Here is a 13,640-nt window from a genome sequence, read left to right as displayed (position 1 = left end):
GTTACCGGCACCACAGGGCTTGTCTCCATCCCACAAGCTATCAGTTTAGGTATGTAAATTTCACATGGTTTTCAAGTAGCTGAGAAATCAGTGTAGCACTTCAGGTCTTTTTGCTAAAAAGGTCAGCTGAGTATCTGATCTAGGGCTAGAGTCTGAACTCTCAGCTGGCACTGTTGCTTGGTTTTTGTCCTTTCTTTTGACAGAAGAGAGTTCATGTCACAGAACCAGGTCACAGGCTGCTATGGTCAAGAAGAGATGGAATATTCCCACAGTCAAAACTAGTGGGAAGGAGTAGTACAAGACAGTTGGGGCAATTTCAGCTTTCATCTGTAAAGTATTAGAAGAATCTTGAATATTTATTTATTTAAGAACTAGGACTTCACACTCTCCAGTTTTCTGTAAAGATGCATTTTCCTTTAAAAAGTGACTTGAAAAAAAGACAATGTTACTGCCAGGTGCCAGAGCGGAGTGTTAGTACTTCTTACCTTGGGTAGAAATGAAAGGGACTCAAGACTTCCATGGCAGAATGTCTGCAGTTCAGCTGACTATCAAAGTATGATTAAGCTTCAGTTTATTTAATTGCTATTAAACTAAGGATTAACTACACTTAGTTACTTTCCTAGTCCCTAACACTTAACTTCTTCCACTTAGGAGACTGGTATCTCGCTTCATGTTACTTTTTTTTTTTAGATGTATTGAACTTTTGGGTTGTCACTTTTACTCCAGTTTTTACTATTATTAAATCCAAGTAGAAGATAACGCTAACCTGATGTTCCAAACATAGTTTGAAGAGCAGTCATGGCACTGTTGATATATAGAGCTGTTTCAGATATACACACACATACACAATAATGAGCCAACAGTTACTCTTTACAAGGAGGTGATATTGAAAACATCAACAAAAATAAAGTGGTTGATGCAACTTCTGTTTACCCACATTTACGCATCCAGGTTCTTCCACCACACTGAAAGAAGGATTTTTATTTATTTTTTAAATCCAGCTCTGGTCTCTGGGATAGTGAAAAACATTCTCATGTTTAAATAGAATTCACTTGGGAAGCATACTAGATGCTACTTTTCCTGACTTTTAATTGCTATTACAATACTAACAAACTTCATGCATGCTTCAAAGTTATGACCACCAGAAACTGACAGAGAAGCTAATATCAAGAGATCGTATGTAGTGCCAGTATTTAACCGGAATGAACAGAACCTGTCCAGGCATCAGAATACAGGACTGACGTGCAGCCTTTCTAAAATTGGGAAACTTATTTAAGTCAGGATCTTCTACATCAACCTAGTAAAAACAAACAAACAACAGTAGAATGTGTTAAATATGATTTGATAAAGTAACATTACTGACACTAAAAATTCAGGCAACTATTTACCTGGCTAGTATTGTGAAGAATTTGTCCTTCATGTGGGTAAAGGTTTTCTGAATCTTGTGGTGAATAAAGACAGACATACTTTCTTCCAAATACCTGTATATATTAAAATAAATGTTTTCCATCTGCCATGAACCTATATATTATTGGAAAGTGACAAGTTCAATTAACTAGCAAACAGTCTAACATACCATACTGTTGGCTACAGCTGGCATTTAACACTAAATAAAATATGTTTTTTGTTATTAGTAAAGATGCTGTTATAATAAAAAGTTACATTGGATTATGGGAATCCAAGTACCTCCTCCATTGGAGCAGATAAAATTCAAAATACCCGCAAATGCCTCTAACCAAATTGACCAAGTTCAGTGGTCAAGGCACCCAATTTGTGCAATGTTATTTGAGCTCTACAGCCAGAAAGCAATTGTCAGAAGAACTGAGAATACATCAGCAGGCAGAGATACAGGCTGGCAGTGAATGTTAAGCTTCCATGTCCTCCTTTAGCTGTTATTTACGTATCATGATTAAATTAGTTCACAGACTCACAGGCTGGATGAGGTGGGAAGGGACCTCTGGAGGTCATCTGGTCTAACCCCACTGCTCAAGCAGGCCAACTAGAGCAGCTTGCTCAGGGGCATGACCAGACAGCTGAATATCTCAAAGGACAGAGACTCCACACCTCTCTGGCAACCTCTGACAGTGCTCAGTTACCCACACAGTAAAGAAGTGTTTCCTGATGTTCTGATAGAACCTCCTGCATTTCAGTGTGTGCCCATTGGTTTTTCATCCCATCACTGGGCACCACTGAAATGAGCCTAACTCCAGCTTCTTTGCACCCTTCCTTCAGGTATTTTTATACATTAATATGGGTATTAGTTAGCTCTCTAAAGAACCAAGCATTAGGTGGTATTTTTACTAATGTATGGAACTATGTAAAATGTTAGTTACTGCAAATACTACTTCACCTAACTCTCAATGCATGCACAAATAGATAATCTTATGGGGTAACATGAAGTGGATGCACTTAAGTCTACCCAACATCTTGCTGTTCAGGAAAACCAAAGTCCTTCGGACACTGTAATAGGATCAAGGTTCTTCCCAATTTGGTTCCAAATTCCTTGTGTGGCCTTGGAAAAGCCACTTGTCATTGAATCATACAATCATTTAGGCTGGAAAAGACCCGTAAGATCAACAAGTCCAGCCATCAACCTAACACTATCATGTCTACCACTAAACCCTGTCCCTTAGTGCCATGTCCACATGTCTCTTAAATACCCCCAGGGATGGGGACTCCACTGCTTCCCTGGGCAGCCTGCTCCAATGCTTAACCACCCTTTCTGTGAAGAAATTCTTCCTGGTATCTAACCTAAATCTCCCCTGGTGCAACTTGAGGCCATTTCCTTCTTGTAGTGAGGGGCCCAAAACTGAACACAATATTCAAGGTGTATTTGTGCATTGTCATTTTCATTCACTTGTAGAATGAGGGTAAGTGATGGTTAATCTCAATGACTGGTTGTAGTTAATGATGACATTAAGTTGCATCAGTGACCAATGCAAGAGAATAGTGAAATAATATCTGCCTATTCACTATCTTTCAGTTATCTGTCAACTTGTCTGCTGTCCTTGTCTCTAATACTTACACACCATAAGCATTTTTTCTAACTATAGCATTAATGGCTTGCATAGAGTAAGCAGAGTACAGACCTGGGCTAAAAAATTTTGCTGGGGATCCTGATGAAGAGGCGAGATAGTTCCTTCTGGGCCAAACCAAGCATTAATGGTGATGTCATCTTCTTCTCCTTCCCCCAGGCAACAGTAGTCAGGGATACTGATATCCTCTTTCAGTTCTGGGATCTACTCCCATAAAGAAATGAACATTAAAAAGGGTATGTACTAACTTGCGAAAGGTGTACAATTCATAGAGTAACAGGGCTTAACACAAAGAAAACAAATGACCTGCTTGTTCTGCAATGGTGGCAGAGAAATAGCTGGGCTGCTGGGAATCTGCAGGACATGTCCTCACGCTTTCTGTCCTAGCAGATTCTGTTGGAAGGAGGTGGAATTAAAAAGGAAAGGGGTTTCTTATACTTCAGAGACCCCATTTGCTTCAGCAGAAACCAGAGAAACGCAGGGAACGACAGAACTACAAGAATAAGCAGGTTTGCTGTTCAAGGAAAAAGAGCAGCTTATCTTTTATACACTAAGCTTGCTTCTCCGTATGATTCCTTTTCCTACCTCCCACCAACCTAATCTCCTCTGTTTAACTGAAATGACATTGCAGATTTGGTGAACGTATCACCACTGAAGTCTGTTTCCTGTCCAAACCTCCTCCCTAACTTGCCTATTGTTTGGGAAAATGCTGCTTTCCAGGTGATATTCCTGTAAGTAAATGCTACATTGTACTGAAACAGCCCTAAAATCAAACACCTTCACCTCTGAAAGGCTTTTGTTTCCACTCCTTTCAGCCAGGTGGAACAAAATCCTCCCCGTGGAACAAAATCCTTCCTTCAAAACAGCTGGAATAAAAGCTTCAGACTTATTGTCAATTCCTCATAAGCCCTTCCATCTAGAAGAAATGACATTCTCAGGGATGATTTGACACACGAAGGGAACACTTGACTGCAGAGAGGAAAAACATTCACGCAGTTTTACCTGATCAAAAAGCTGGTGCTGAGCAAGGTATCCTACACTGTTCTGAAATTACAGCAGAGAAAGAAAAATGCATAGTGACATACAGGGTAAGACTTCTTGGTCATTAATGTACTTATAGGTAAGAAGAATTTACTTGTAAGTAAGAACATCTATTTACAATGTACTATTTCAGAGTACTAGAATTGCTTCAACAGCTCACTAGTATAAGGGGTCTTCTGAAATAAGAACTTACATCTATACTGAAATTATAAGAGTGTAGATGCATCCCCACAACCATGGTTGTTGCAGTAACTATTTATAGCTTCAGATCTTGCAAATGCCAAACCTTTTAATTCCGTGCTATGCTTATTGCCTAACCCCACCTTCAGGGCTACCTCCAAGCGTGTTTATTCTAATAAGCTCCAACTAGGCAAATATTCTATACCAGTACACACTGCTGCTTTTGCAAAAGAAAGAAAATTAGAGTAACAGACCTCATTCACAATATACTGGTTGATGAAGTCATTGACAGTCATGAGCTTCTGAGACCATTCCTCATCTGTATATCGGGAACCCAATTCTACAGGGACTGTGCGGCACCCAGCAACTTGACAAAAATAGTCCACGCTGAAATGAAAAAAAGTTCCATCACACTTTTATATTTCTCTTGTTACCATTTTTGAATGTGAGGACAATCAATCAAAATAAATCTTTCAGGGTAATAAAACCACTACCATGAGTTTTTCCCCCTCTTAAACCAACAAATCAGAGACAAAGGTTAGCAGTAAACAACCCAAGCAGCAAGAAAACAAGTGGTTAATGTCATCTGTGTATTATGCTGCCTGTTTTGTTTTAAAACCTTGTTTACCTCAGTTAATTATTGTTTCCTTAACAGCTACAGAGATTTAAGCAGTTAGTCTCTTGACTACTGATGGCTAATCTTTTTGCTGCCTGCAACCAAGTTTGTTAAATAAAATACTTTTTCTTGTTACTGTTAATGCTAGATCAACTGTCTACCAGTGCCAGATTCTGTATACAGGTGCCAGTAATATCCACCCTGGCTAAAGTCAGGGAAATTCCTTTGAAGGGTGATACACATCTCTTCATTGACCATGATATTAATTATATTAAGAAGTTCATCGTTTTAAGTATCTGAAGACAGGCAGAGGAGTACCTTGGCTGCAAAAAAAAAAAAAAAACAACCAACAAAAATCCCTAAGAAATAACAATGTTACATATATAATATGTACACATATAAAAAGTAGATAACCAATTGTATTTTAGATATATATATACACGTTATATATAAAATATATAACAACAATCTACATTAAATTAATGTAGATTTTACCCTTGGCTGTGGAATGGAAGGATATAAGCCTCAAACTAAGCCTGAGTATTTTCTTCCTTTAAGAGGAATCATGAGCTTTAGCTCACAAATATTTGATTCTCATGACTGGAAATGTTGGCACCGCTGCCTACATTAAACTAATGGCACAATGTTATTACTCACTCCTGAATTCAGGTGTCTGAAACTGAACACTCAAAAGTGCTACTGAGCAAACATCACTACTTGTACTTGTGAATGAAAGAGACAGTTATGCTTTATTCATGCCTCTCTGAAATTAAATTCCCGTTGCACTATTTATCAGCAAATTCTGGGACGTAAGTATCACCAGCATCTGATCTTAAAATGAGAGTAAATTCACCGATATAGTTAATGGTTCATACTCACCTCTAGTTTCCAGTTACGTACAACAACGTGCAGGGAATTTGCCACGGTTCTCTCCTGCACCAGACCCTGAAAGGAAGAGCTGGATTCCAGTGCAGTCTCTGCCAGCACCTGATTTCCCTGGCACACGGGAGCACTTACAACATGATGTTCTAAACTGATTTGATTCACTTCTAGCATCTATGGAAAAACATTTACTGAGCAAAGACAGTACTGCAGCAGGAAGATACGCCCAACCAAAACCAGCCCTCTCGGTGCTTGCCTTCTGTAGAGGTGTCTACCACTAAAAGGCACGTCAAGATATCTGATGCGCAAAATGATCCTCGTCTTATAAGCACGGGGAAGAACCACTAATTTCTCACCTCCACTTCTTCATACACGGCCAGTGGTCAATAATTCCCTCTAAGACAACAGGCTTTTGTGGAATTAGATAGTTGTCTCTGAAGTGCTCTAGCGAAGGGCAGCGAACGTGTGGAAGCGCTTCTTCTGGCTGCACCACGGGCGCCGGAGGGGGGTCAACCCGGACCCTCTGCAACAGAAACGCCCTCATCAGGCGGCTGCCACCGCGGCTCCCCGCCGCCGCCCCACCGCGCCCGGAGCGGGGCCGGGAGGGGAAGGGCGGGACGGCGGGGCCCGGCGGTCCCCGGCGGCGGCGGGGGAGCCCTGGGCCGCCGTACCTTGGCGCTGCCCCCGGCTGCGGCGCGCCGCTTCCCGCGGGGCAGCCGCGCCTGCAGGAGGCGGACGAGGCGGGCGAGGACGTTGTCCAGCACGGAGGCGCCCATCAGCAGCCCCATGTCGCAGAGGCGAACGGCGGGCGCCAGCGGGCGGCAGGCGGCGACCTCGGCCAGCGCGCCGAAGAGGCAGCCGTAGGCGTAGACCTGCCGCCAGGCCTTGCCGACCTCCCGCCACGGCCCCGAGTTCAGCTTCTCCCAGGCGTAGTCGCGCAGGACGTCGCCCAGGCGCCGCAGCTCCGCCGCCGCCCCGCACGGCCGGCCCGGCGCCCCGTAGAGCAGCCCGCGGGCCCGCCGCAGCAGGGGCGGGACGCAGTCGTCCACCTCGCCGCTCAGCGCCAGGGACAGCTCTTCCTCGGCACCGGGCAGCAGCGCCCGCGCCTCCGCCCACAGCGCGCCCGCTGCCGCCATGGCCGCGCCGCCGCCGGGTGTGCGCGGGCACGCCCCGGCGCTGCCGAGCGGGCGCAGCCGCAGCCCGGCGTCCGCAGGCGGGGCGCGGGGCGGGCGGCGCCCGCTGGGCCCGGCCCCAGGGGCCGCGAGAGGGCGCGTCTCGCAGGGCCCGCAGGGGAAGGGCCGGCTGTCCGGGTCTCCTTATAGCCCAGGTCCCCCTATAGCCCAGGTCTCTGTGAACGATGTAATAATCGCCAACACTCAATTTAGTTGTCACTTGGGCCCTTCACCTGCAAACCTGTTGGAATTTAGTAATCGTGTGATTGATTGGTGCAGCTATTTGTATTAAGGGGGAGTATACACATCCAGTCCAGTTTTCTTTGTGGGGTGTCTTACATGTTAACCACGCATTGATGGTGCGAGGAAGATAGCTCTTTCCAGTCTGCAATCTCTTTTTTCCAAAGTGGGACTGCTGTTAGTGAGCAGATGACTCCTGGAAGACTTGGGGGTTCTTCTAGCCAATGTTGGTCCTAAGTATAAGAAAGAAAGAAAGTATAAGAAAGAAAGCCCACCTGGGGCTTTGCCTTCTGATTTCAGTGATGTGGGAGGAGGCTAGAAGCTTTAGGGAAGTGCACTACTGTGAGGCAACATCTTTTTGGTGGTTTATGTTGCATGCTTTAATCCTTGCTTAAGAAAATATACTTCCTGTGTGGAATATGCACCTTATTCTCCTAACAGATATCACACGGCATCTTTCAAGCCCCAGCTTGATTTTGTAACGTGCCCTGAATGTGTTATCAGTACTTAATGATTAACTGCAAAGAAAATATTACTTAAGTTGAAACTCATCATCCCTGGAGAATGTTTTAGTATCATAACCCAAAATCTGAAGCAAAATAATAACAAATGAGGAGTTTGTAACTTGTGAAAAATCTTAGAGGTATTGCTTGTGAGGTGTTTGATTTGTCAGACTTGATGCAAAATCCTAAGTTTACAGAAAAAGGTAAAATCATCATTTTTTGTACTGAGATCACTCATTCTTTCTTCTAAGCTCAGTTGTGAGTGCTTTCATAAAAGAATTAGTGGATCTGAGTCCTTTTATTGGTGTTACTTCTAAACCTGATTCTGGGGCCCACAGTTAATGATATTACCTTGACCGTCACTGCTGGAGAAGTAATATCTGCACCAGACATCAAAAAAATGTTCCATATCTTGTCTTGCCTTTGTCTCCACTGGAAAAATCAAGTGTTTGGCCAGTTCAGAATTTAATTATTTGTAGTAATATTCACTTTTACAACATTCACTCCTCCTGCAGCAATTGGAACTTGGGAATTCAGATCCCCAAATTCTAGCAATGAAATTAACCTTAAAAAGTATGGTTGGGGTTCATATATTAAAGCATACAGTACATATGCATTTCATGTTCATGCCTCAGGCCTAGATTCTCTGTTACTAAAACTAGTACATTTTCAGTTAGAACTTAAAATGCCAGTTGATTTTATTAGTTTGCGCATTTAAAAAGAAATCCTTATATATGCAAATGTTTTAATGGAGTTAACAGGAGCTAACAATATTGTTAGTATTCATTAACATTAGTGAACATCGCTTAGAGCCATTTTTCTCTGAATCACTATTTCCAGCAGTTGATCTAGGCAGAGCTGGCACCTGTAGCTCGTTCGTTCTGCAGCATGAGAGAAGGGTGTTCAGGTGGGTTTGTGTCCTGTGGCAGGCACAAGCATACAAGCTGCTGGGCTGCTGCAAGCACCACAACCTGCCATGTCAGGGTTACTAGCGCTGTGCCCATGGTGACTGATATCTGTGATTTTGATGCTTGTGTGAGGTGGTGGGTATCTAATCCCCTGCAAGAGTCTAAACGGGGAAGATGCACTCATGAATGGCCTGGGTGGTGTAAGCATTCATTGCTCATCCCAGCAGAGGGTGCCTGTCAGTGTAAGCAGTGGGCTCAGGGATGAACTGGAGGAAAGGCTGGTGCTGCTGCCGCCCTGCCATGTGTGTTTTAGGGTAAATAGATTGTAAGTGGGACTGTTGGCTGGTACCTTCCATGAGAACTACATTCGTTTAATGCTCTTCCTAGCCTCTTCCCAGCCACCCACCCCCCCCCCAAAAAAAAAAAAAAAAAGTGCAATGTGCCCTGTGGTCCTCTGGTGAGAGTGTAAATTGATGATTGCCATGGCAGTGTTTGTTATCATGACTGACTCTGATTTTCCATTACAGAGGATGAATGGTTGTGTCTTCCTCTGGAAGAACAAAAGAATAAACTCATAAGACTTACAGATTTTGGATGTCTTCCTGGCTGCCTCTACCTGCTCCTTTGGACAGGAGATGAATAATATTGATTAATAATACATAGATAATTAATTATTGCACAAGAATTATTTTCCACAGATAAGCAAATACTTCCTGCTCAAGAGTGACAGAGCCACGCATTTTGATTGTATCTTGGAGTCAAGCATAACTGTAAAGCAAAAGTGTAATGATGGATATGTCTTTATCAACCTGTTCCCTGCATTGTGTTTTTATCACTGCCATCTGCTCTGCTCAGAGTGGCAGCTGCCAGGTCTCACAAATAGCGCTGTCATGTACTTTCATGTAGAACAACATATTGTCATAATTTCTCTGATATTACTAGATGCAATAGCTTTAAGTGAGATAAGGTGGCATTTTGCTTGGCACTTCGGAGTGCATTTCATTGCAGTATGTGTAGGACACACAATGTTCTTTCTGGAGCAGGCTATAAAAGCACACCAAGTTCTACTTTCAGAAATCATTGGAAAATGCTTCTTTTTCCAAAAATCTTATGTAACATCCATCTGGAACATACGTGGCAGAGCTAAGAAGCAAATGAGACATAGTCACTATTAGTATTGCTTACATATGTAGCCTTAATTACCTTTGCTGAATGGAAATTGCGTAAGTTAGACTATTTTTAAAATTCAATTATTTCTGTTTTTGCTTATATCAGTTTGAATCTCCTTCATATTTGCAAACATGTTCTGACAGCTTCTTCAACGTTAAATGAAACAAAAAATCTTCACAAGAAATCTTTACAAAATTCTTTATGGCAGTAGGTACTCCTCCTGTTGTCTCAGCTGGACCCTAGGGGACCTTAGGTGCGTGTGTGTGTTGGGGGGGGATAATTTTATTCCATGAAGTGTCCAGTCTAAGCTGTTCTTCTAGGCTCTCTTGAGTAATGGGAGAGAGAGATGTCTTTAGAGAGGGATTCTTCCCAACCTGAGATGGGGTAGTTAGGGTGGACAAGAAAGCTGAGTAAATTGCTCTATGTGGGTGTCTGTTTCTCTCCTCAGGCTATAGAAGGAAGCTAAAAGACTACCTTAGATGACCTTCTTGCCTTTTAGGCAGACAGATGTATCACAATCACAGAATGGTTGAGGTTGGAAGGGACCTCCAGAGATGATCTAGTCCAACCCCCTTGCTCAAGCAGGGTCACCTAGAGCATGTTACACAGGATTGCATCCAGGTGGGTTTTGAATATCTCCAAAGAAGGAGACACCACAACCTCTCTGGGCAGCCTGTTCCAGTGCTCTGTTACCTGAACCATAAAGTTCTTCCTCATATGGCAAGGTGTAGGTGAGGTGAATGACATACTGAATATAAACCAACACATCCTCTTGTTCTGAGTGCTTGCTTGCTTGTGCGTGAAGTGTAGCAAAATATTTGGTGTAATCTACCTTCACAGAGATGTCTACTTAAGATTAATGGGATACATCCTCTTTTATATATTCAACTCATTCTTTTGGATGTGTGCTTAGTGTGGTTTTTACTACACAGGTAGTACCAATGATTTCCAGAGTAAGTAGAACCACAGAATGACTTGGGTTGGAAAGGACCTTACAGACCATCTGTTTCCACCCCCATGCCATGGGCAGGGATACCTCCCACTAGACCAGGTCACCCAAAGCCCCATCCAGCCTGGACTTGGGCACTGCCAGGGATGGGGCATCCACAGCTTCTCTGGGCAGCCTCTTCCAGTGCCTTACCACCCTCTGAGTAAAGAATTTCTTCTTAATGTCTAATCTAAATCTCTCCTCTTTTAGTTTAAAGCTGTTCCCCCCTTGTCCTGTCACTATCTACCCACGTAAAAAGTTGTCCTCCGTCTTTTCTATAAGCCCCTTTAAGTACTGAAAGGCTGCAATGAGGTCTCCCTGGATCCTTCTCTTCTTCAGGCGGAACATCCTCATCTTTCTCAGTCTTTCTTCATAGGAGTGGTACTCCAGCCCTTTGATCATCCCTTGTGGCCTCTTGTGGACCTGCTCCAACAGGTCCATGTCTTTCTTATGCTGGGGCCCCCGAGAGCTGAATGCAGTGCTCCAGGTAGGGTCTCATGAGAGCAGAGTAGAGGGGGAGAATCACCTGTAGAGACAAGAAGGTTGTGTGAGACCATATCAAAAGCTTTACACAAATCAAGGCAGGTGACATTTGTTGCTCTTCCTTTGTCCACCAATGCCATCACCTGTTGTGGAAAGTAGTTGAGCAATCTCTTCTTTCTGTCTTAGATCCTGTTGTTCCTTAGTTCCTTAGTTGTTCCTTAGTTCCTTGCAAGGAATGAACCACAAGGAAGGAAGGAACATGGTGTATAGCTCAGAGAACATACCTGCTTGTTTCAGGCAGGTCTCTTATAGGTGTGGTGTAAAACTGTGACACCAAATCTGTCTGTTCACTGGAAGAGGTCCAAGGAAAACTGATTTACGATATTTCTTCTGTCTTTTGAGCACTGGGGAAAAAACACCCTTTCTGATAAGGAAAAAAAAAAAGTTGTGATAAAGAAAGTGGAATATTTATTCTTGATTCTTGTGTCATTTTCTTTTTGAAGTGTGATAGGATGTAAAGTACTGAACAGCTGATCAACAGTATGACGGATGGAAGCAAAGAGAGCTTGCTAGTCAGCCTGTTTGGAAAGGTGTGGTAGGCGGAAAGCTTTTTTGACAGACGTGTGAAAGAAGCTCAGCGCATGACTCCTTTAAGTTTCTCTGCCTCATCCAAATGGATGTTTCGTTTTGTCACTTCTTTGTCAGCCAGCAGAGCAGAGGCCATTTGAATTATGAATTGCAATGGCAAACAGAAAACCAGGCCAGAGAAAAGTCTCTTGACATTTAAGTGTAGTTGTGCTCTCTATAAATTCAAATCTTGCATATCATTCCAGTAGTTCATTTCAAGAGCTGATAAAGGCTCCTGTCATTGTACTGATCTTGAGTATATACCAGATCACCTTTTTATCCTAAGGGTGGGAAAATCATTTTTATAAACCACACATTATATATGCATACATACCATGAGAGGAATATATACATAAACACTTTTTTTCTTCCCCCCAAGATTTACTAAAGTCATTTGAAACTTCTGTTTGATTTATCACCTAGACTGGGGCTATAAATGCTGCATGAATTTGTTTTTGTACTCTGTTTTAAGTATATTTAGAAGTGTACACAGTAATATGTGTTCATACATCACATTCTTATTAATGAGCACTCTATAATTATTGGTTGTATTGACTTTTGTTTCTCTGAATATTTTTAAAAGATATTTTAAAGCCTTTGCTGGAGTTTGCATGTGCTTCAGAAATTAAATTTAGTCTGTGATTTTATTACCCTTTTTATTTAATTTATCTTAACTGTTGCTTTCAAGCTGTGAGCCAGCTGTTGACTTTGAAAAAACATTGTTCAATTTGAAAGGAGCATTTTAAAGCTTAATGTAATGGCTGTAAGTAATCACTACAGCAATTATATTCTCTGGTGTTGTGCGTCAGTAATATTGGAGGTTGTGAGAAAATGCTGGAGAGAAACACATCAAGCTCAGACTTTTCTGTTTTGCCTGTGATGCCCAGCACCTATATATAGGTTGGTGTTATTTGGTGTGAATCGTAGCAGAAAAAATGAAACTCCACTCTGTTGCGATGCTGCATGTGCTCAGCAAGAAACAGGAGGTTTTTTCTTAGCATTGCTCTCTATCATTTTTCTCAAGCTGGGCATACTTCTTTCTTTCTCCATGCTGGCAGATTGTAGATGGATGCTTGCTGCAGTGACAGAAATGCTTGTTGCTCTGCTGCCTCTTCCTGACTAGTTCCAAGATGTGCTTTACACAAACTGGAATTTTGTTTTTGACTTTTCTTGAGCAACTGTGTATGGTGCGGGTGGTAGCAAAGCTCCTCACAGATTACGCAGCGTCTGGCCAGAGCTGGAGTGCTTGACATGCTGCAAAGTCAGCTCACACTGCCATTGTGCTCAGAAGATTAGCAGCTACTTGTCATGGTGAGGAGAATTAGTAGAAAGTTAAGGGTGTGTTTTCATACATGCTCTGGGAAGGCGTCCTCCATTTGTGAGCAACTCCCTTGTTCAAGCAGGCTGGAACCACTGGGGAAGAGAACCTTCTGGGTCACTGCGGTGAAGATGAGAGAAGCAGCATGCACTCGGTATCCCTTTGTGTTGTAAAAAGCCATGAAAGTGCTGTGCAGATTCCCCTGTCCTGGAAATTCTCTCCACAGTGAGTTAAAAAGAAATGTAATATGCATCATCCTTGAAGTGGGCTGCATTTCTCAGTGAGTGACCTAGCTTTGTTGTACACACAGCTTGTGTTTGAAAACCGCAGATTAGAGTGGTGCTTAAAAAAGGTGGTCTGCCAGGTTGCACAATTGTGCAGTACCTAGCCCTTTCTTTGCTTTTGGCAGTGTATGTTGCACGGCGGGTTCAAGCCACCTACCACGCTATACCATCACTTCCAGTTAACAGCTTTGTG

General features: G+C 42.8%; 1 protein-coding gene and 1 long non-coding RNA gene across 4 annotated transcripts in view; one reads left to right on the top strand and one right to left on the bottom strand.

The window, feature by feature from the left end:
- Positions 1-690: 690 nt before the first annotated feature.
- Positions 691-6,927, bottom strand: KDM8 (lysine demethylase 8). Of its 2 annotated transcripts, XM_040575204.1 has the most exons (7): positions 6,426-6,926; positions 6,111-6,277; positions 4,511-4,643; positions 4,038-4,079; positions 3,090-3,239; positions 1,389-1,481; positions 691-1,297 (listed from the first exon to the last, which is right to left on the bottom strand). In XM_040575204.1, exons 1-7 carry the CDS (start codon positions 6,888-6,890, stop codon positions 1,133-1,135), a joined length of 1,215 nt encoding a protein of 404 aa, XP_040431138.1. In that variant the 5' UTR covers positions 6,891-6,926; the 3' UTR covers positions 691-1,132. The 2 variants fall into 2 exon arrangements, with proteins under 2 accessions (XP_040431138.1, XP_040431140.1); XM_040575206.1 differs by lacking the exon at positions 4,038-4,079 and having other exon boundaries at positions 6,426-6,927.
- A 35-nt stretch (positions 6,928-6,962) lies between these two features.
- The window catches only part of LOC121078729, a 92,037-nt gene continuing 85,359 nt past the window's right edge, over positions 6,963-13,640 (top strand). For both annotated transcript variants that reach the window (XR_005824707.1, XR_005824708.1), the window contains exon 1: positions 6,963-7,113. This is a non-coding gene — a long non-coding RNA (uncharacterized LOC121078729). The remainder of the gene's footprint in view (positions 7,114-13,640) is intronic.

This window comes from Cygnus olor, chromosome 15 (genome assembly GCF_009769625.2).
Source record: "Cygnus olor isolate bCygOlo1 chromosome 15, bCygOlo1.pri.v2, whole genome shotgun sequence".
NCBI lineage: Eukaryota > Metazoa > Chordata > Aves > Anseriformes > Anatidae > Cygnus > Cygnus olor.
The sequence above is the reverse complement of the archived record's forward strand: the minus strand, read 5'-3'. Positions and strand labels throughout refer to the sequence as shown.